At 40.5% G+C, this 23,642-nt stretch overlaps 1 protein-coding gene across 1 annotated transcript in view; it reads left to right on the top strand.

The window, feature by feature from the left end:
• Positions 1-1,619: 1,619 nt before the first annotated feature.
• The window catches only part of MAP3K2 (mitogen-activated protein kinase kinase kinase 2), a 50,887-nt gene continuing 28,864 nt past the window's right edge, over positions 1,620-23,642 (top strand). The window contains exons 1-7 of the mRNA XM_054970385.1: positions 1,620-2,055; positions 12,349-12,419; positions 15,473-15,591; positions 15,928-15,968; positions 17,911-18,010; positions 19,414-19,527; positions 20,220-20,307. Coding sequence (XP_054826360.1) covers positions 12,416-12,419; positions 15,473-15,591; positions 15,928-15,968; positions 17,911-18,010; positions 19,414-19,527; positions 20,220-20,307 — 466 coding nt within the window. The 5' untranslated portion in view covers positions 1,620-2,055; positions 12,349-12,415. The remainder of the gene's footprint in view (positions 2,056-12,348; positions 12,420-15,472; positions 15,592-15,927; positions 15,969-17,910; positions 18,011-19,413; positions 19,528-20,219; positions 20,308-23,642) is intronic.

Here is a 23,642-nt window from a genome sequence, read left to right on the forward strand (position 1 = left end):
CCCAGGTGGGAGCCAGCAACATTTTGCCCTGCTGGGCAGTTGGCTTATTGCGGCATGAAGCACATTAGTTAAGGCTTTATGATTTTTCCCAATAATAAGCAGATATTAAAACGGCAGAGCGCTAGGTGGACTGCTCATAACCAAGGCTGTTTCAATCTCCTATCCAGACCTAAAACTCGATTGGAAAGAATCCAATCAGCTTCGTTCAGGAAAACTTGGAAGTTGTCCACCCACCACCCATACAATCATATACTCTGAGAAAAATGGAATAGGGAGGAGGTGCAAAACAAAATACTTTTGTCTGGTGTGTGGGTAGTGAACGTTCTTCCGTTTTGGCATTGGAGGCACACAACTGCACATAAAAGTAGTGCTATGCCAAAGGGAGGTTGATTGTTGGGGTAAAAAATCAGATGACTCTAAATGTTCACTTTAAAATACTCTTGCTACAGTTCCAGTATGTTACAACAGACCTGTTCAAGACTAGTCATAACATCAGTGGCTGTAAACTCTAACAGAACATGGTTATTTTATCGACTGGCTAAATGTAAAGAAACACAGATAAAATACAGCTATTAAACTCAAAATACAATGTGGCACATCAACTCTTCTCTAGAAAGACTAGGGTTGTTGTGCAAAGGGAAGCAATGACAAACCACCTCTGCTCCTCTCTTGCCCTAAATACCGATGGTCACCTCATAAGGTTACCAACCTCCAGGTGGGGCCTGGAAATGCAGAATTACAGCTGATCACCAAATAACAGACGTCAGTTCCCGAGGAGAAAACAGCTGCTTTGGAGAGTGGGTTCTGACACTATACCTCGCTGAGGTCCCTGCCCTCCCCAGGATCCACCTTAAAATCTCTAGGAATTTCCCAACCCACAGCCCTAGGTTGCCATAAGATGGTTGCGACTTGACGGCAAATGATGATAGTACTCGGTATTCGAGCCATACTAGGGAAAAGCAGCCACCTACTCTTTGGTTACCAGCCTGAAGAGGGAAGCAGCAGACCTCGAGCACTTGGCACATGATTCCATTCGCAGCTCGGCCTCTGAAGACACATGGATGAAGTGTGTGACAGGACGGACCAGAAAAAGCCAGCGAGAGAGGTGGTAGCCTTGAGCAATTGCGCCTTGACAACGGCCAGGCTTTTATTTAACATTAACAATTTTTATTGCTCCTAAGAAACGACTAGTTAATGGCTATTATAAAACAGCCTGAACCAGCAGATACCACGCAAATTAGCCCCTTTTTTTTATTCATTTTCTCACAATCCGACGGACGGGCTTCTTTTGAATAGAAAGAGCAAGGATGGCTGGCGTCACCAATTACTATAAGTTCTCCTCAACCACTGCCGCAGTCCGAATGCCGCCGCTCTTTCCCTTTAAAGAACCTCGGCCAATAGAGGCGTTCGATTCGTCTCCCCCATGTCTCTACGGTGAACAGCCACCCCACCCCCTTTGCGTTTCGAAGCCTATCTAGCCGGCACCATAGAGCTCGGCGGACGCTTCTTTCCTCTCCTTCCCCTCTCCGGAAGCTTCCTCCGGGTCAGACGTTCCGTTTTACGCCTTTTCCCCGTCCACAGCATACGCTTTGACGTCGACGCTCCTGCTGTGGACTATGTCACGGGTTCCTGCGTAGGGGAGGCGGAGCCTGCGGGGACCCTGAGAAGGAAGGGACGGTGAAGGGGGGCTGAGGAGGTGACGGCCGGCCGGGCGGAGGGGCCCCGCGCTCTTCTTCTTGCCCCCCGCCCGCGGGTGGCGCGAGGTGCAAGGAGAGCGAGGAGGCCCCTCCCTCAGTCTCGCGCTTTCTGGGGGTCTTTTTCACGATCCCCCGACCCGTCGACGTGCTGCTTGCCCTTCTTTTTCCTCTTGAGGAGGAGGAGGGGGCGGTGGGGCCTGTGCTCCCGTCCCCTCGCCCCGGCCCTCCTGCCTGGGTGTAAGCGTGTAGTCTCAGGGGAAAACCGGGACCCTGGACCTCGCTCGTATCCTGGGCCTGGAGACATCGTTTGGGAGAGGGGATCCTCGCCCCCGTTCCTTCCTTACCTTCCCCTCCACAGGTAGGTAGGCCCGTGTAGACGCATCTCTGTTATGGAGTCTGCACGTATCAAGAGGTTTTGGTGTCTGTAAGAGGTGCGGGAGGAGGGAGTGGAGTGAACGTCAGTGGAGAGAGATGCATACCAAAGCATCTAGGAGCATGCTTCTTTTTTTTTGTAGAGCTGCTGGATATCTGTGGATGCTATGGGGTTTTACGATCTCTTATTCTAAAGATGAGTTGCTCTTGCAACAAAAAGAAACCTTGTGGCGCTTTTAACAGACGATGTAGCACGTCCGTTGATTCACCTGATGGAAATGGGTTCTAGCATACGGAAGGAATTGTGAGGGGCATTTAAATCCCCCATATTCCCCACCCTATTTCCTCTTTTCGTACATCTGGGTGCCCTGGTAGTTGCTATCCTTTCCCTGATTCTTTTTCTTCTTTCTGCTCACCAACCTATCTTTGTCTGCCCTGGTAATTTACCTGGTGGCTGTTGCTAGATTTAAGCAAGTCGTGCAAGTTGTATGGTAGTTGTGACAAGTTGTGCAGAAGAGAGTTGGCTAGGCTAGTCAACTGATGGCTGGTACTGGGCCCATTTGAGTTCCGTAAGTCATGTGGTAGCTAATGACTGGGTAAGTTGTGTGGTGGCCACCGCCAAGCTGGCCAAATTGAGCAAGCCATGTGGAGGCAAGACATGTAGACAAGTTGTGTGGTGGCTTCCATCAGGCCCAGGTGAGTCATGAACAGTACATGATAGTCACTAGGGTAAATTACATGTTGACTACCCCAGTCACATGTTGGTGTCACCTGGGCAACTCACATCGTGGTAAGTTGCAGATTGGTTGCCCCTATGTCTTGCCATGGTCATTCCATCCTGCAGCAGGGGAATGGGGTCTTTTCTATGGCTGATTTGGCCTTCCAGTTCATCCCCGCTCTCTCCCCTGCATTTAACTGACATAAACCAAGGCTTGAAAGAGTCTAGTAATTGTGGTTTCCTAGCAATCCCCCAAATAACCATCAATATTTCAGAATGTAGTTTGTTGAGATCTCAGTGGGCATTCCATTTTTAAAGCTTTAGATGTTGCTTCTATTATTTGGAGGAGTTTTAATCCTCCATATTTCTGTATGTAAATATTTTAGAGTTCTGCTTTTTCTGCCAATCTAGAGCATCCTCAGGTTTGTAAGAAAATCTATATCTCTCCCTGGTTTGATTGTGTGGAATTTTTGATCTACACTGTGTGGCCCAGTTCAGATTTAGATATCTGATAACCATGTAGTTTTAAAGGTTCTACTGGTTTATTTAGCAGTTTGTACCCTGTTCTTTTGATTCACCTCATGATTTATTTTTTTAAAAAAATAATTAAAAATAAGAGGTGGCAAGTTTTGTAGTTTGACTGGATTTGGGATTTATCCTTAAAGGGTAAGGGCAAAATGAGTCTGTACGGATGTTTAAAGGATGTTCCAAAACAGTAGGAAGAGAAGACAGAAGTGGGTTGTTAGTGTCAAATTACAGTGTGATAGTCTGCTGCAGTAAAAACCAATGGGATTCTTGTAGCACCTTAGAGGATAACAGTTTTTTTAAAGCCCAAACTAACATGCTTCTATGTTGTAGTCAATTTGGGAGACTCAGAGATGTCTGGTATAGTCCATCAACTACTGAAGTATATAAGAATATACATTAATTTGAGAATGGAACATAGTTTAAGGAGTGCTTCATACACATACCAAACTGAGACCAAAAACTTAAGCCAGAGGCTCAGATTTAAATACAAGTAGAAGGCATTGAAAGAAAGGAGTTGGTTGAGGGGGAGGGATACATTTTGAGCATCTGTAAGATATTTACATAAGATCATTGAATAAGAAATAGACATTTTCAGATGGCAGCTGAAAGAAAAATGATAGAATAGGGTTAGTGTTGAAATGAGGTGATTAGTTGTAGAAGAGATACAAGATAGGAGTTTTAAACCTGTGGGAAGGAAGCTGGAGATGATACAAAGTGTTTTGATGGTCATGTTAACTTGTCAAGAATCTTCCGTGATGTGTTTGACTGTGAAAAATGCAGTATAGGTAAGAGAAGACTGTGATATGGCAGAGTACTCTATTAAGCAACTTGTTAGTTCTACTGAGTTATTAGATGTCCAGGTGAGTGTGCTATCATCGACAACCTTAAAGTGTATGTTGCTTGTATTTTGTGCTGTTCTTTTGACTTCTCTAAGCACTTTTAGTGATTTGAGGGAATTGGACTCTAGTGATAGTTGTTCTGTTAGGCTGGCATGTGAGTTGAATATCATCAAGTATTTGAACAGGCAAAAGTGAACAGTAGGCTCTTTTTGCTGTGAGTTGTGAAGTGTGCAATACATGCTAGGAATTTCCTTGGCTTCCACTCCTCCTTGCCAAACAAATTCCTCAGGGTTTGCCACAACATCGTTGGTTCAAAGATCAAAGCCAAGAAATGCTGACCACATCTTAGGAATATTTATGGCTGAGATTTTTTTTTAGGAGAGTTGAAAAGGATAGTAGAAATTCGTTCTTGGAGTAATAGATTTTTTAATGGCACATCTAGGAAATTACAGTTTGAAAAAGATTCTACAAGCTAACTGTATAGCTTTTGTTATCACATGTTGGAAGATATGTTTGATTTCTGTTTCCTTGTAAATATTGGGTCATTTTGCATTAACTCTTGTTGCTGTTCAAATGTGGCAGTATCAGAGTTATTGTGTGAGTTATTATGGAGAACAATGACACAAATATCAACTGTGTGCTTTTAGGATTTTGTTAGAAATCATATTACTAAGCACAGCACATTTCTATGGCTTTTTTTGAGCTTTGAAAATCTTACAGTATCAATGTTTCGCAAACATTTTTTGCTGGTTATTTGTGCCTATATTATAACTTTTATGAATCAGTTACCAATGTAATTGAACTATTTAGGTTGATATTATGGTATATTCTTTTTCTTAGATTGCCTTACAGATTAAAGTGAGACTCTCATCTTGAGTATAGAGGCTATCTGTGGTGCTTTTTATTCCTAACTATCAGCAATATTGTACCTTAAAGTAATGATGAGATTAAAAGTTCAGTTAAATGGGAAAGCCACTTTTCTCTGAAGTTACTTGTTCCTCCCATTGTTGTAATGTCACAACAATTAGTTACTATTTAGTTGTGAATCTTAATTTTGGGTCAACACTCGGTTTCTAAGCAACTAAATTGATTTAGTCTGGGTTGTGATTTTTTTCTGTCTGATTTATGCATGTTTCACTTGTTAGTCCGCTGAAAATATTCGGATTTCCTGCTTTGGGTTTACCCGAAGCAGGAAAAACATTAGGAAATACCCAAACATTAGGAAATACCCAAAAAAGCCGCTTTGGATTCAGGTTTTAATCACTTCAGAATACTCTGTAAAGATTTGGAGCATTCCAAAGTGATTCAGGGGGCTGGGTTTTCTCCCAGCAACCCCCCCACTCCCACCCACCCCCACTTAGCCCCCCCTCCATATCTGCTGGTAGGCAGCAGGGGGGATTTCCTCCGCTCCCTGCCAGTTGATAGTTTAAAGGGCCCTGTCCTGCCACTTGCAAGGAGCAAGGCCCTTTAAAAACCCCACAACACCCAGCCCCCCCACTTACCTTTGCTCTGCTGAGGTGCAGGCTTATGCCTGCGTCCCCACTGCCTCCTTTGCCCGCCGCTGACGGTGGGCGAATGGAGCACCTGGCGGAGTGCCTGGCGGGGAGATGCAGGCTTATGCCTATATCCCCGCCGCCTCCTTTGCCCACCAGTGTTGGGGCCGAGGAGTTCCCTGGCCCCGACAGTGGCAGGCAAATGGAGCGCCCAGTGGAGCACCTGGTGGGGAGATGCAGGCTTATGTCTTCTTCCCTGCTGCCTCCTTTGCCCACTGCTGACGGGGCCGAGGAGTTCTCTGGCCCCGACAGCGGCACCGGCACTCAGCCGCTCGTTGGGGAAGCCCCCAACGAGCAGCTGATTCAGGGGTTTAAATGCCCCTTTCCCTGCTGCTTGCAGTGGCAGGGAAACAGGTATTTAAACTACTTGACCCGAAGCTTCCCAGAGCATTACGAATGCTTTGGGAAGCTTTCTGGATCGGGTCCGATTTGGGTATTTTACCCGAATCGGATTCCCGAAGCGCACACCCCTAGTAGTCTCTCCATAGAAATAGCCTTGTTTTTACCATTTAAAATGGTCAGAAAGGAGACATTCATGATGACTAGTTTCATCTTAATGCAAATGGTGCATAAAACTACCAAAACCAGCCAAGAAAGGGTTAGGAAGTGTTAGAAAGTGTTAGGAACACCAGATTTTCTAAATACTATTAATGTAATATGTTGGGTCTTTAATATTCAAAGATTTCTGCTATTTGTTTTATCTTTATTTTTTGAAACCTCTTTGATAGAAACACACATGAATATACACATCTATTTATTCATAAAATAAAAAAAATCATTTGATTTTTATTGCATTTCACACATTTCCCAGGAAACTCAGGTTGTCCTCCATGATATCTCTCCCCATGTCAGTTCATCCTCACATGTCTATGAGATAGGGTAGGTTGAGAGAGAGTGACTGGCCAAAGTCATCTAATGAACTTCATGGTTTAGTGGGGATTTGAATTATAGATTGGTACTTTAAAGCAGGTAATTAGGGGTTAAAATGTTTCTCCTGCTTCAAAGTCAGTGTAGTCTTGGAAAAGCCACTATTCTCTCAGTGTCTCCACCTACAATGTGAGCAGAATAATATTGGCCTTCATTACAGGGCTGCCTTAAGAAGAACTGAGATACTGCATTTGAATGTTTTTGAACATTTTAAATGGTACATACATTTAAGAATTACACACCTTAATTACGTTTTGTTTATTGTATACTCGGAACCTTGCCTAGATTTTTGAGCCCCCTCAACCAGAATTCAGTAGCTCACTGTGTGCTTTCACATAGCAATTGCAGTTTGTTGCCAGTGAGGTGAGCTGCTTTTAAAACTGAGTAACAGTTTGCTCTGCTTGGTGTTGGACTTGCAGTAATGAAAACTTCCTGGGAATGCTCTGGCTGTGGTGCACTTCCTTAACATGCATGTTGGAACTTCTTTAAATTGTGACCTCAATAGGTGTTTGTCCTGGGAAGTTTATATTGTTGCACACAAGCATGTACTTAATCAAGTACATACGAACACTATCTTTGTATTATTGGGATGATAACTGAAGATGTTTTCTGATTAGAAAAAAATAAAATCAACTTCCTTTGCTTCTTCAACAACAGCAATTTCAGTTGAGGTGTGTAGATACTAATACAGAAGAGGGAATTAATCAAGAGATTTTCTACCTGACATTTATTTTTTTATTTTATTTTATTTTATGTCATTTATAGACCACTTTTCTCACTGAGACTCAAGGTGGATTACACAGTGTGAGAGCGGAACTACAAATGACAAAAGGCACAGGTTGGACACTTGTCAGCTTCCCTCAAATTTTGATGGGAAATGTAGGCATCCTAGTCTTGCAGCTTGGCTCTCTGACCGCTGTCCAATGGACTTTCAACTGTCACTTGTCCAACATTCCGCCAAGCTGCCTACATTTCCCATCAAAACTTGAGGGAAGCTGACAAGTGTCCAACCTGTGCCTTTTGTCACTTGTAGTTCCGCTCTGAGATTAGTACAGTCAATTTCAAGGACATTTTCATAAATAAACACAATTTTACAAAGACATAGCATTAGTATTGCTGTGAGCTCAACAGGTGGCTTTGGGAATGCCACTCCTCTCAACCTCAGCTGTATTGTGAGGATAATAGAGAACTGCCCTTGTTCACTGCTCTGAGTGGGATGCTAATCTATCTAGAAGAGTGGTATATAATGCAGTTATTATTATAACATTATATGATGTTAGGAATTTTCCCTTCACATTTTATGAAATCATTTTCCCCTTCACATTTTATGGAATCACTCCTCATCTTCCATTTCCATTCCTATCTTCAAAGTAGTAAGAACATTATAGATTTTTGGAGTGCATTCTCTAATCCTAATTTCTTTCTATACCAGATTGTGGTATAGTTTTGTAATGAGTTTGTTCACTTAAATATCTTCCTTTACGATGACAATCATAGAGCAATGTAAAGCTGCCTCCTTGTGGTAGCAGGTTCATGTACATTAGTCTTGGTTTTGGAAACAGAATATGTTCAATTTTCACATAGTTGAATTGTGAGGAATTTGTAGCATTATTGTGATATCTTTATTAGATGTTGTGATAATAAAATGTGTGACTTGTGCCAGTCATAAAAGCAACAAAATCAAGCCACTCACAAATAAGTTCTACATACTCAGGAGCCCCCCAGGTATATAGAAAAAATGATTTTGAAATTTAACCTGTGGTGGATCAGTTCCACTGCCCAGCAGGTACTGTTCCACCTTGCCCTCTGAGGCTCCTAAGCACCAGCAGTTGTCCAAGTCTTCTCCTCGCATATGCCAGCTTCCTGACCTTCGGAGGGGCTTTTATCTCCTCCTCTATGTATACCACTGCCACCACTTGGCCTTTGTGGAATTACCTGTTGAGAGGGCCACAGCTCCCTTGTCTTCCTAAGGCCCCACTTGATGCCTGAGTTTCCTGCTACCCAGTGTCTGGTTATCACAGGGTACTGGTTACTGGACTTGTGCACTACCAGGGATTAGCATTTTGCCAGCAGAGTATCCCCTTCCTGTGGTATCCATTTTAAATAGCATGTTTAAGTGGTGGAAGTCTGTGCAGTACAAAGAAAAGTACCCATCTAAAATGAGACTGCCCACAATATTGGTGATTTCTGCATGCTTGAGGAAAAGCTCAGATATACTAAAAAAGCAGGGATGTCAAGTTGCCACCACCATCAACCCCACCCCAAAAAGAGGAAAACATCTCAAAAAGGAATAGGCCCACACCCATGCCTTCCAAAGTGTCCAGTCATTGCAAGGACAGAGTACATGTACTGCCTACTATCAATTGGGATTAAAGGAAAGTTTATCATTTGCTTACTTTTACATAAGGGCACCCATCCACTGCCCCAGTTTCTACTTCTACCTTCCAACAGGCTGTAGAGAAATAACTAGAAATTAACATTTCGTTACTGCAAAAGAGCAAAATCAGAGGGGGGGGGCGTAAAATAGGGATCCTTTCCATCTCCTGCAGTTCCTTATGGGTCAGCCACTTAATGTGAAAAATTCAGTGCTCAACAAATCCCAGATGCCAGGTTGCCATGGTACCTAGAAATTTTATTGTAGTGCCTAGTATTTTTAGGACTGATTTTTTTTTTAGCATTGTCTCAGCAATTCTTAATGGAATTGCACAGGAAGCCGACTTGTATCAGACCAGATTGTCCCCTTTGTCCACCAAAGAGGCTAAGTTTGGAATCACGTGACCTGCATGGACAAAATTCATGTGGAATGGGGGCTGCAATAAACAGGGGAATCAGCTGAGATTGAGTGGAAAAGTTGGCCTGAACTGAACCAAAGCTTATTTGTCATTTCACATCAGAATGTTTTGTTACATGACATAGAAATAAATATACATGAAGTTCTTGTCATTTCTTGATTATAGGTAAACTTAGTTTTACATCTTCTGGTGATGGTGGATGGATTTGTTTTTTAAGTAGTTGCTTTCTATACTGGATTCAATATTCAATTAAAGGGAGCTTTAAAAAGTAATAATGAAATTATGAGAAGCAGAGGAGAAGTTAGGCTAGAATTAGAATTTTCATTTTTTTAATAATACCTACCCTATATTTATTTATATACTTTAATGCTTTTGTTATAATTTTAATAAAATTATGAGAAATTGTGAAGAGGTTAGAATTTGATTTTGTGGTAACAATAATTTTAAAAAATTGTCATTAAAATACCAAAAGCTGAAAAATGCCCCTGGCTCCTAAATTTTGGGGTGGGCTTTTAGAGCAAAAGAAAAGTTGCTGAGGCATGTCTTAACAAGTCAGACCAGTGTCATTGAAAAATGCATTGAAAAATGCATTATTTCAGAACATTAATTGATAACATAACATAACATAACATAACATAACATAACATAACATAACATAACATAACATAACATAACATAACATAACATAACATAACATAACATAACATGGATGTATAAAACCAAAGTAATCTCGTACTGTTAATATTGTAAATTTCCATGTCTACACAAGTACACATGCAGAGAGACTATTTAATGACATTAATTAAGCTTTATTACTCCTCCACCACCACTCATATTTCAGTTCAACTATGTTTTGCCATTAGAAAAGCTTTTGAGATTTGTACAGCTCTTAAAATTAATATTTTATATATTTTAGTTTTCTCAATACAAGTCAAATGAGCGTGCTAAATTGGATCCAAATCAGTTTTCACTGGATGCTTTTCAGAAAACTTTCCAGAAAAACTTCCAATTCAGAATCGGATTGCATGTATTAAAAAGCTTGTAAGGGCTGTACACAACCAGCTGCAAGACTGTTAAGAGTTAATCCTTCACAGAATCAGAGAGCTTTGAGTGACAGGCTACTCGAAGGGATCTGATTAGCTAGCATGAGCTTGGAAAGAGGAAGATATGTTTTCAGTCCTAGCAGAGAGAGATGGAGTGGGAAGAATTGAGAGATGGAGTCCTAACAGAGCAGTTTTAACAGTGACAGGAGAACTGGGGAAAGTTGACAAGGAGGTTGGGAAGTAGGTGCAGACTAGAGGTGGGCACGAACTGAAAGAATTGTGGTTCGTTCAGTTTGTGGTTCATTGCGGTTCATGAACCACGAACTTGAACCCCAGTTCATGAACTGGTTCGTTTGGTTCATGGAAACAACCATTCCAGGTCGGCAGGTCTGCAGAGAGCCCATCCCCCCATTGTCTAGGAAACTGATTGATCAGCACCAGGCCAAAATGTGAACCAAACGAACCGGCTAAAATTTCATGGTTCGTTAGAAATGAGCTACCATGGACCAGCCTGGTTCGTGACGAACTTTGGTTCGTAATTCAGTTTGTGCTCATCTCAACGGGCCAAAGAAAGGGGATAGAAGAGATTTTCCCTACTCAGGCAAATAAGGAGGTAGCTCTGTAGAGTGAAGAGATCCCTGGTCAATGTAGTTGGAAACTGCCTGTGGAGACCTTCAGATTCAGTTAACAACTGAAGGAAAGCACTGGTATGTGAAGAGAGGGGGCTTGGGGTACTAGAAAGTGGGTACCAGCATTCTTAACTCCAGAAAAGTAAGAGAATACTAAAAGAAAGTATACTAGAATGCCTGGGGAAAAACAAGGCAACCAAAGCCTCAAAACATAAGCCATTAAGTATCTGTGAAGAGCGTAAGAACTGAAGTCTGTGTATGTTCTGATTTTACCGTAGGTAGGTAGGCGGGTGGGTGGGTGGGTAGGTAGATACAGAATTACCTCAGAAATTTTCAACCCCTGATTTCACCTAACCTTTCCCCTGTAAAGTAAATAAACTAGTTAGTTATTTTTGGAATTTTAAAAATGTCTCTAGTGCCATTTCTGCTGTTTAAGGGTGAGGGAATGTTAGAGGAGTCTTCTGGTATCTTAAAGGGAAATATTTATTGTGGCACAGGCCTTTGTGGACTAGAGCCCATGCATCAGATACATAAACTACATCCTCAGTTAGCAGGTTGTAGGCTGGAAAAGGCATTGACAGAAATCATAGGATCTTTGTGAACAAAAAGTCACCAGGCATGGGGGACTGTAGTACCAGATTTTCTTAATTCCCATGTATACTTTGAGAAGTGCAAGATGAAAAGCCACCAATATCAACAGAGCATTTATGCATATTTAACCATATTTTCAACTTCTGTGAATACAAATGGATGCTTGGAGAAAAGCAGAAGTTACAGTTGAGTGCACAGCATTATAGTCTTGACCACATAGCTATATCATAAGGAAAAGGTAGATGGGACTGTGGCTTTTGAACATATGAAACTGACTTATATAAAGTCAGATCACTGAGCCATCTAGCTCAGTATTGCTTACTCTAACTAGCAGTGACTGTCCAAGGTTTTGGCAGTGGGACACCTTTAACTGTAGATACCAGTGATTGAACCAGGGACTTCCTGCATGTGAGACATGTGTTCTTTCTACCGCTGAGCTACAGTCTTTCCCTTTCTTACAGCAGGTGTCACCCATATTGTCTCCAGTTATTGCTATAGCTGTTTCTCATCAGTCTTGCCTGCACCATCTTTTCGTTTCACTACTGTAGTTACTGACAACCTTTTCCTTTTTAATGCCTGAATTGTTGTCACCTCTTGACTTTTTTATACACCTTGGTGTTGTCACTTATAACTTTTTTTTTTTTTTGCTTTATATATAGGCAATAAAAGGATACTAATGGGAGAGCCATTCTTTTGAAATTCAGGTTTTCTGGGCTGGCTGCCACTATGGGTGAGTTGCTTATAAATGGGATCCAGCTTTCGAATTTATTAAAATGTTCATCTCTGCTTTGGTCATAATACAAGTGTCTTTGAGTATGACACATACTGAGAATTGTGAATACAAACTTATTTTGAAATCTATTTTAAAATATCTTGATCCTAAAAGTGGTATTTTGGGGAAGAATTGTAACCATTCATCACCCTTTCAGTAAAAGTGGAACTTGTAGAATGGTTGTGTGTGTAGCCCCGAGTAGCAACCATTTTACTAGAAGATCACTTTTCAAAGTCCCAAATCCTGTTCGCTCCCCTGTACAAAGGAAACCCCTGGTGCCACAGATGCTGGTCCCTCCATGTCTGCTTTTTGCTTCATAGGCAATTGGGTCAGACAGTGCTCTTCTGGAGTGGGTTGCCTAGTTTCATCTAGTTTTGTTGCTGTGCCTTCGGTAGTGATGTGATCTGCAGACGTTAACAGATGAAACCAATGATGAAATTTATCTCTAATGTGAGAAGTGTCATCTACTGATTAAGCTGCTTTTAAAAGCTCAAGAGAAGCCAGAATACAGTTAGTGCTTTCCTATCCGTTTACATTTGTACCCAAAGGAATAAGATTTTGTTTGTCCTTCAGTTGTATAAACCCTAGTGTGGAGGTTACTTTTGCAGTTAAATTTGTTCCATTGGTAGAATAACTCGCAGATTGGGTGCAACTTCACACATTGGTTATAATTTGTCATCCATGTAGATTGTTCAGTTTAGTCCTAAAAGCCTGCTTATTTGAAAACACATGATGAAGTCTTCCCTGATTTTTGTAATTTAAATATTAAAACATTATCTTGTAAAATACAGTGCTAAATGATAATATATGGTAAGGAAATGAGAATTTATTTTGTTCTTTAAAGTACTTATGCATCTTCTGACTGCCTTGAGGTACATTATGAGTAGCCTCTTGCAGGTTCTCCTGGATTTTTGTCTTCCCTTGCTAGTCTGCTCACTGCAGAAGCCCTTGTGCCTACTGATATGGAGGCTTGATTCCACTGATTAGACACCTCAAATTAGATACAAGAATGACAGTAGAGTGTCACAATGAGGTATGTATACTGAACCATGCCTCTTGTGTTAAGTTTGGAGTCCACTGAGCCTAGCTACAGTGATCTGTACCAAATTGGAAGGGTATACAAACATGAATGGCTTACAGTTCAAGCCTGTGTGGAATTATTCTAGCCTAAATCAAATAAATCAAGAGGTCTGAGCTGGAGTATCTACACGGGATTGCATTGTTAATGTAGAAGTTATAGGAATTTTTTACCATTGATGCAGTTTAGCTTATTTTACAAATGCATAAGGACATGTTGAACTGTGATAGACCTCCTAATCTATAGACCTATTGTAGGTTACAATATCTTGCTTTATCCTCTTTATATCCAGTGATGTAAATGAGGCTGAGGCAGGTTATCCCAAAGATTCTCTGTTTCGTTCATTTTTTAAAGTGATTTGAATACAGGTCTCCCCCATCAAAGCTCAACAAACTATTCACTGTTCATATGCTTTATCTGTAAGTATTCAATTAGTGGTGGCGGAAAGTGCTGTCAAGTCATAGGAGACGTAAAGTGACCCTGTAGGGTTTTCAAGACAAGAGATGGTCTCTTGTCATTTACCATTGCCTGCCTCTGTATAATAACCCTGGACTTCCTTGGTGCCCCCCTCCCCCATCCAAGTACTAATCAGAGGCCAGGGCCAAACCTGCTTATCTTCCCAGACATTACAAGATTGAGTTAGCCTTGGCCATCCAAGTCACAGCAGTGCTCACTTGCCACAAAGAAATTAAGGATATACATTTTCAGAATTGGACCCTTGATTACTACAAAAGAGTCCCATGTTTGTACCTTTATAATATCAATATTATATTATAATATTGATTATTATCAATATTTTCTGTTTGGTCTCTTTCCTAAATAAATTCCTAAGCAATTTTTAGTTCTCAGCAGATGAAAACATGATGGATGAAAACACATTGATCAGCTTGAATTAGCTGCAAAGCATAGCATGTTTAAAAGTTGAGCCAAACATCTTATGAAAGAATGCTGCAACCCATTTAATGTTTTCTTCTTGGACAACAATTGTGATTTCAGATGTGATGGTGGTGTAAAATAATTCAGATATACCAGAAATAATCTTTTTTAAATAATGAAGAAGATAATAGAATATAAAAATTGTGCAACTTTATGGTTGCTGTGATGTTCCCAGAGCTTTTTTTAATGCTACCTGCATTAGTACAGTAGCTTTTATGTGGCACAAAGCTTTTCTTCAGCCAGGAAAAAGGTTGTGCCATTTAGAAGCTTGCTACTCTAGCTGCACAAGCTAAAATGAAAAATAGTTCTTGTGATACATGATAATCTTGGGGTCCACATTTTGAAAGCTTATGAAAAGGATTGATCAAAGCATCTTTAGATCCTGCTTGTTCTTTAAAATAACTTAATTTTTAAATGTGAGATCTGAGCTACATGTTACATTGGAGAGCAGATCCGATCACTTTTTAATATTAAGCAGGTTGGGGAGTGAAATTTGGATTACAGTCATGGCTTGGGTGGGTGTGCGGATGGTTATTATACAAGTATCTCCCCCCCCCAACAAGACTAATAGTACAGAGAAAGGGGCGAATGGTGCAGCACAAATGGTTAGCATTTTCCCTTCCCGAGCCATAGCCCAAGCCAAATTGGAGGGGTTTGCAGTTGTGTTTTTACCATAAAATATACGACTTGGACCTCAGAATGTTGTTTCCTTAACGCTTCTCTTCTGCCATTGCAGAGGCTTTCCTCTGCTTCATACCTTGCTTCCTCTGCTGCTAGTGTTTCTGTATGCATAAGAGCTCCTTGAAAAACGTCTTGTGCACATAGAAGTGCTAGTGACAGAGGAAGTGAGCACCATGATGAAGTAAAACCTTCACGTCAGCTAGAGGGAAGCATGAAGGAAATCTGACCACAGATCTCCCATATAATATATAGATCATCCCCAAATCAATGGATAAAGCTGTCTAAGTGGTGTGTATGTGTGCTTTTTTCTAAACAGATGAGCAGCAAGCTTTGAATTCAATCATGCAGGATTTGGCAGTTCTCCATAAGGCAAGTCGTCCTGGATTGCCTAAACAAGAAACGGGGAAAGGGAAATCAGCTTCACCAAAAAAGCAGGTAATCGTGTAAAGTGTCTGCCTACCTTTGTGAAGAATGTGTACTTGCATTTTTCACCTCCTAGGAAGGGTTCCTCTTTGCAGTGTAATATTCTTGAAATGTTTAATGAAATAAAAAGGATGTAGTGCTCAGAACAAATCTCATGTATTAATTCTGACTAGTATACTACATCCCAAATTTCCATTTCCCATAGCAGAAAATTGCTTCAGATGTGTTAGAATATTTGTTGTCCCTCTGTAAATTGGAAGAGAATTATCCTAGTCTTTACTTCACCCTTGACTTTGTGTCCATTTCCTTTCATATTGCCTGTCTTCAATATGTAGTTTTCTCTTACAGAATGACATCAGAGTCAAATTTGAACATCGAGGTGAAAGAAGGTAAAAAGAATAAACCGTTTTAAGAGATCTCCATTTGCTGACTCATTAATGCTATTGAACTTATTCTAATGCCCTGTTACCTGAATTGGTCTCCTTACAATAAGAGAATTGTGGGGGGAATTAGCAGCAAGGAAGATGGCTATGAAAGAGGCGGTAACTACAGGATCTTTTTCACCAGTTTTTACAGGGTCCCTTCCCAGATAGCAGACAAGACTGGTACTTTAAATTCAAAGAGCAAACTTTTATAGAAGAGATAAAAATGTACACATACACAGGAGTAATTAATAAAATAGTTACACACATAGAGTCCTAGGAAGCTCAGAAGTTGGAATAGAGTGAGGGAGGGGAAAGTATATCTACCTATCCTGAAGAGTAGTCCAGTCCACGGGAGAAGAGAGTAGCTTCAAACGTCCAGTGTCCTTGGTCAAGAGAGCAAGATGCTTAGGATAACCTCCAGGGAGCAGCACTTCAGATCCAATAAGCGTGCACAATTTGAAAGGGGCCAGGGCACTACTCTCATAGGGTAATACGTTCCCTGAGGTGGGAGAGCCCACCCAGCTGTTGGGACAAAGGTCCCAACGGTCAGTTCCTGGGAATAACAAAGGTTTGATTACCTTGATTGGTAGCTGCCAGGGCATGTGAAAGAGAATGCAAAGTCTCTCCTGGAACTGCACAAAAGGGGCAGTTTGTTAATGGAGTCCACCAGAGCTAAGTTGATGAATTTAGTTTGGGAATGTACCTTTCCCAGGAATGAATTATAAGAGTTTATGGATGCTAATTGATTTTCTCCTCAATCATGGGCAGGAGATCTCATCCTGGAAGGAAGGGAAAGGAATGTGTTAAGTGGGATGACTCTGCAAGACCTTTGTTGCTCTGGATTCCTTTCAGAGCTGGGGAGACTGTAAAACTAATCACCACTGGTCACTCTGAATTTACATGAAGCATTCCATTCATGCCTGGGTCTCCCAGGTGGGACTCAGCAACTGCTAGCTGGAATTCCCCTGTTTGCAAGCCAAGCTGCTCTTAATCCAGGGGTCTTGTGATTTTATATCACAGGTAGTTATATTAAATAGCTATTAAAGATGGTTGAGGCCGAGCCGACTGCTTACAACCCCAGGATCCAATCAAAGTAAAAGATTTATAACTTAAGAGACAGATGTCCAACATAAATGTTTGGAAAATGGAAATTTAGAGAGTTTTTCTAGAATATATGTTTTAATTTGTTGTCCCCAGAACATGAGGGGACACTATCTATTCCATTTCTTGTGTTATCACCTGTAACAATCAGTAGGTTCCATGTTGACTGCATGAACTGTTAATATTCAAGTGAAAGCAAATCTTGAAAATATCTGCCTTCCATCCTCCTTGCACCAAGAATTTTCTTCTAGTTATTTTGATGAGCAAATTTACTCACCAGCATTCTAAGTCAATAAGTGTATCACCTTAAAGTAATGAAATAGCATGTGTTAGAGAGAGAACCTTAAGAGCCTTCAGGTGAAGGATTGCAAATTAGGAGAAGCTTTCTTAATGGCATATGAACTTATACAATTTGACCCTGTAAGAGATTTTTACATGGATCACTTCTAAGCATGCTTTTCTAAGTCTGCTTTTGAAATAATCTACTGTTGGTGATTATCTCATTAACATGTCTTACAAGGGGTGAGAGAGGGGGAAATTGTTTATTTATACAGAAAAATTAATATTTCTAGAATGTTGTAGTATTTTATGTGTTTCATAAAATGAGGAAAGACCCAGGCATCTGCTTCCATACCTGGGAGGATTTGCTTTTCTTGTTAGGATCCCCTTATGGGCACTCACTTGATTTTTCTATTCAGTAAAGGGAGGGATGGTAAGAGAAAACTTCACTTTTTTTTTGTTAGTTCAGTATATAACTGCTTTATGTTTTCATGTCCCTCCCCCCACCCCAAACCATGTATTACAGAATTCTGCAGTTTACTAAACCGGTCAAGCTGGAAGATCTTTCCTCAAAAGCTAAAGTTGCCTTTGGACAGCCTATGAGTTTGCATTACAGCAATAATGAGGTATAATCATGGTTCCCAATTTCCTATTTGTATGGGTAGCAGAACTGTTTGAAATGAAACCTGGGTACTTTTCAGAGATTTAGATTCCATTATTCAGCATAAAGCTGTTGAAGTGACTTGCAAAATTAAATTCATAGAAGCACAAAAATAAGAAGTAGAATTAACAACAAAAATAGCATTCAGCAGGATAAAAAAACATACAGCAGCTAAGAGTAAATGAAATAATTTTAAATACTTTTGAATTCAAAATAATGGGATGGGCTCTGGTTCTGGAATGCTTAGCAGTGATGGCACCAAGTAAATGTAAAAAAGGAGTTCCAGTATTTGGGCATCACAGCCTATTTGCCTTGTCTCTAATAGAGGGATACATGGAAGATGGTCTTGGACAAGAATCTTAACTGGTAGGCAGCTGGTTGTGGAACAACGTGCTCCTTTAGATATACAGACCATTAAAACTTAAATAGCACTTTGCATTGAGCCTGAAAAACGAGATCTCTTCATACCATATCTGGGGTAATAGGTTCTTGGTGGTCAGTAGAGGTAATCTGCCTTCTGCATTCCCCAGTTAAAGTTTTCAAACACTTTTAAATGATAGCTCCATTTGTAATGCATTATGCTAATATAGCTTGGACATTGCTAGAATACGGAAACCTGTGGCCTAGTTTTGATTGTAAGAGAGTGTTTATAGCCCCTTTAGAATGCGAGGCCAAGAACGAACATTTATAATCTTTGATAAATTCAAAAGAAATTTAACCCTTGCATAACTGTATGTGTGTAACCTGGCAGCTACTTACACTGGCTTGTATTTGGTCTCAAGCCGCTAAGTGAAAGTAGAGAGTAAGCAGTACAAATTAAGTTAACATGGTTTATTATTGGATGACAAGCTCTTCCCCTAATACTTCATCATGGCGGAACATTCTTTATGTCAGTAGTTATGGCAGCCTATTTTAATTTGCTGTGGCAGGGCCAGACGTTAGATAAGGTACCTACCCTTTAACACTTCCAGAAAGGTGAATTAGCAGTCATAGGAGTCTACCCTCTAATGACTGGTATTCATTCCTTGGAACTTTGAATTACCAAACTTGAGGTAAGGCCTAAAGTTCTTCTGGAATTATAACTGATCTCCAGACCACAGCAATCAGTTGTCTTGGAGAAGGCAGTTGCTTCAGAGAACAGACTCCATGGCATCACATCTCCACTAGTCCCTCTGCTCTCAGGCACTGTTCCCAAATCTCCTGAAATTTCTCAACCAGAGTTGGCAACCCCTATTTGGAAGTGTTGTAGCTTTAGCTACCAGACTTGAGATGTCACTAACAAGGGAATTGTTTTTTCTTAATCACACCAGCTGTAGATGGGTTGATTTTGGCCTTGTTCAGTTATTTCTCTGTGTTTTTTTAATGTAGTTGGTGATCCCATTAACCACCCAAGAGGACCTGGACAAAGCTATTGAGCTTCTTGATCGTAGTGTTCACATGAAAAGCCTCAAGATATTGCTCGTTGCCCATGGAAACACACAGGTGTGAACATATTCATAAAATGCACATATAAAAAATGAATTTACAGTGTTAGTTTTAGGGCATGTTCACATGGGTCCAAATCCTTTCTTGCATGTTATAATATGGTTTGGTTGTTCAACAGCTGTGTGCTTACATGCAACCTGCTTGTAAAATACAAATGCCATAATCTAGGGTGTGCATGGTGCTTGAATTGCTATCTCAGCTCTAGTGCTATAATGTAAATTTTTCTTCCTCCTACTTGCACCATTAGAGTATTGGAAAGGAGAGATGTAGATAAGACTTAAGGAAGTCTAAAGGGTGCTACTTGCTGAAAAATATGCATTACATTTTCATTATTTTTCATCTATTACTGCAGATAGCTATCAATATGAGTGATGAGTGCAAACATAGTCAGCTATGGACTGGAAGGGAATATGTTTTGTTGGTAGAACTGGAATATTTTTCCTAGTTTTGAAATACTCCAGTTTTCATGCTATAAATCTTAATGCTCCTTTGCTCGGTAGTCCGCTTACCATTTTGATTACACTGTGCAAATGGAGTTGCTGAATTGAAATGGGTAGAGTTGGGAGCTAAAAAACAGCTTTGTCAGATTATTCTCTGATAAATGGCATGGAAACAGTATTTTCTTTTATAAGAGGGAGGGCTTCTTACATTTTTTGAGGGGATAAATATGAATATGCTTTCATCTGCAGAGTAACATGGAGCCTCTACCATCATTAGAAGACTTGGATAATACAGTGTTCAGAGTGACAGAGAGGAAAAGCAGGCTTTCTGTAATAGGTAATGCAGTTTTGTGTTTTTGTCATTGTTAAGCGTGTTTGGGGGTAAGAGCTGTCTTTAAGTTGTTGAACATTTCTTATGAAAACATCTTTGAACAAATAGGTTGTTTTTCCTTCTATTCCATTCTCAGAAAACCAATTCACTTCAAAGCTGTGGGGGAGGAGGGTTGGCAGAATGGGAACTAGAAGTACTAGTAATGCACTTGCAAATCAAAAGGGTCCACTTTGCAAGGTTGTAGATACTGCTTATGCACTCAGTTTCAGTTGCCTTAAAAATTCACAGATTACAATATGATCACTGCATAAAAATATTTTTTTTTTGCCTGGAGTTCTTCCATTTAAAATGTTTCATATCATATATGAAAATGTATGTGGTGTCGATTCTGTAGCTGAAGCTAAGAAATCAGTTTGTGAACATTAAAGTGCATTCAGAGTGAAACAAGTGTTTACATTTATGTAATTGTCATCTTTACTGGTAGACAATTCATTACAAGTTACATGATAAAGAGTTGGGTTGTATGTGATGAGTTGTGTCCTAAAACTCAATTTAGAGGTATATGGCTCTGGTAAAAGGAGCTAACTTGCAATGTGAGAGACTGTTTTAATTGGAGGAAAATTCCTTACACAGATGAAATGTAGCAATTTTGTGAAGTGATACAGATAATAAGGAACCAAAATATTTTTTGCAAGTCATTTTGATTTAACCCTTTATATTACTTGTACATGTAAGAAGGTGTATTTTTTTGCATTAAGAGCAGGGATAAAAGGAGTGATCGCTTTACCCTGCTCTGCTGGCCTTTGCTTCTTTCCATCTTGTTCAGATTTCCCATTTTCTCCTTCCCTCTGCTCTGGCTATGCTTTCCCCATCAGCCCACTTACTGTTTTCTTCCACCCCAACCTCTACTTTTCCCTCCCTCTTGCAGCCCCTGCTATATCTTTTTTCCCTCGCATCACTTCTGATATCCGCTGCCGCCGGCTGCCACTTTCCATGCCATACCTTAGCAGTCCTCATTGCCTCTCCCCTTTCATCTTCTGTATTCTATTCCTCCAGCCACCCTAATTTCTTAATGGGGACCATGCAATATCAGCTGCAGTTTTGGGTTGGCACTGTTGGGCTGTTTCTTTGGCCATGTCTGCATATGGTGAGGGAACGGTGAAAAGGGAGAATATACTTCCTCAAAAGTACTGATAAACAACAAGAAAAAAGGAAGTATGCCAAGGAGTGACTCAGTACAATATTATTATCTGTACCGCACTACAAATAAATCAATATATCTACATTGAGTTTTCAATTATCTACAGCAATTCAATACACATGCATGGAGAGAGAATTAAGTCCCAATATAGTAGAATTCTCTCAAACTTTGCTCATGACGCCCGAAGGTACACAGTGCCAAAAAGGTCCAGAATATAGCTGGTTGGTGACATCCAAAGTTGCAAAGTTGCAAAAACAGGTGGCAACGAGCTACACCGGTCTCATTCCTTTCGGCTCGTTTCAGAAAGGGTCCTTCGTCAGGCCACAATTATCCTACAATTCATATTACAAAGTATCAATATCAGTCCATTTAGGAACATCCCGATAGTTTCATTTCTCCAGCCATACTTACTACTTCGTCAGGCGAATTCGTATAGAGAATCAACTATCAGTCAATATCAGATGCTGAAATCAGCTACCATATGAGGTGGAAGGGGCACGCATATCATCAGTTAAATACAAAAGCTCAAGGCTAATTGCCAGTTAACACATAATTATTTCATTTAAAGGAACTTGACTAATAAATACATTGCACTTTTCTCAAATCCATTTCTATATTCAATTTTCACGCACAAAACCAAAATAAATTGTACATCAGGATGGTTCTAAGATCAGTGGAAGAATAGGGGCAGCCACCCAGCCAATTACACTACCAAACCACACAAAGTCACTACATTTAAAGGAATATATCTAATAAATACATTGCACTTTTCCCTATTGCACTCTTATATTCAATTTACACAACCGTTAATAATGTGACTCAAAAAGAATCTAATACCAGTAGAGGAAGGAGGAGCAGAACAGAAAAGGGAAGGGCTTCAAAAAACCGAAAAAAATTCAATCCCAACCAGAGGGAAGAAAATTTTTGTGGGGGATATCTTTCAAAAGCCAATCCTAAGTTTAAAGAAACACTGAGTAGTCAATGTCATTATTCAAACCCTCTGGTAGCATAGTGTGTAATTTAAAAATCCACCTGGTCTCAGCCTGTAGGAGAAGGCGTTTGTTAAAACCAGGTCTCTTTATCACCTCCAAGACTGAGTATCTAAAGGTTCTATCACTTCCGTGTTTGTTCCAAAGATGTTGATAGAGGGGCGTGTCTTCACTATGATTTTTGACCCTTGATATATGTTCCTGCATGCGTAAACGCACTGGGCGAGTGGTGCAGCCCACGTATGACAAGGGACAACTGCATTGTAAGAGATACACTACATTGTTAGTGTTGCATGTGGAGAAATCCCTGGGTATTATAGGGTACCGTAGATACGGGAGTTTCATCTTCCTAAGGTCTAAGCAGAGGGCACATACACTACAATGACCGCGTGGAAAGTGTCCAAGCGGTAGATTATTTTCTTTAATTGGACTCATAAAATCCGAGTGCACTAAGAGGTCCTTTAAGCTTTTTGGCACTGTGTACCTTCGGGCGTCATGAGCAAAGTTTGAGAGAATTCTACTATATTGGGACTTAATTCTCTCTCCATGCATGTGTATTGAATTGCTGTAGATAATTGAAAACTCAATGTAGATATATTGATTTATTTGTAGTGCGGTACAGATAATAATATTGTACTGAGTCACTCCTTGGCATACTTCCTTTTTTCTTGTTGTTTATCATGTCTGCATATGGACAGACATTGTTTTTTACTTTTCAGAATTTTTAAACACTGTGCCTTTTTAAGTTTTCACATTTTCTAAACTCCAGGGATTCCCCCAGGCTTGCAGAAACATTTCCTATAGTCATTGGTGGCCCGACAGTGTGCCCTTTTGTTCCAGATGATGGCACCTCACCCCCCCCTCACTATTTCCTTTTCTCCTTCCCTGAAAGGTACCATACCTTTCTCCTTTTCCTGCTTCCTTCCCACCTACCAGCCAACCTACTTTTATCTGCCCCCTGTTCTCTCCCTCCCTCTGACAGTCTCTACCTGGGAAAACTATGGTCCAGGTATGTGGCTGCCGGCCTGGTTCCTGTTGCACAGGGGAAAATCTGCAAAGACCTGAGGGGAGACCTCATTTTCCCCTGTATCCCCTTCTCCACACTCTTTCCTCTTTCTCTCACCCTGGCAACTCCCATATCCTCACCTTTC

This window comes from Eublepharis macularius, chromosome 2 (assembly GCF_028583425.1).
Source record: "Eublepharis macularius isolate TG4126 chromosome 2, MPM_Emac_v1.0, whole genome shotgun sequence".
NCBI classification, from domain to species: Eukaryota; Metazoa; Chordata; class Lepidosauria; order Squamata; family Eublepharidae; genus Eublepharis; species Eublepharis macularius.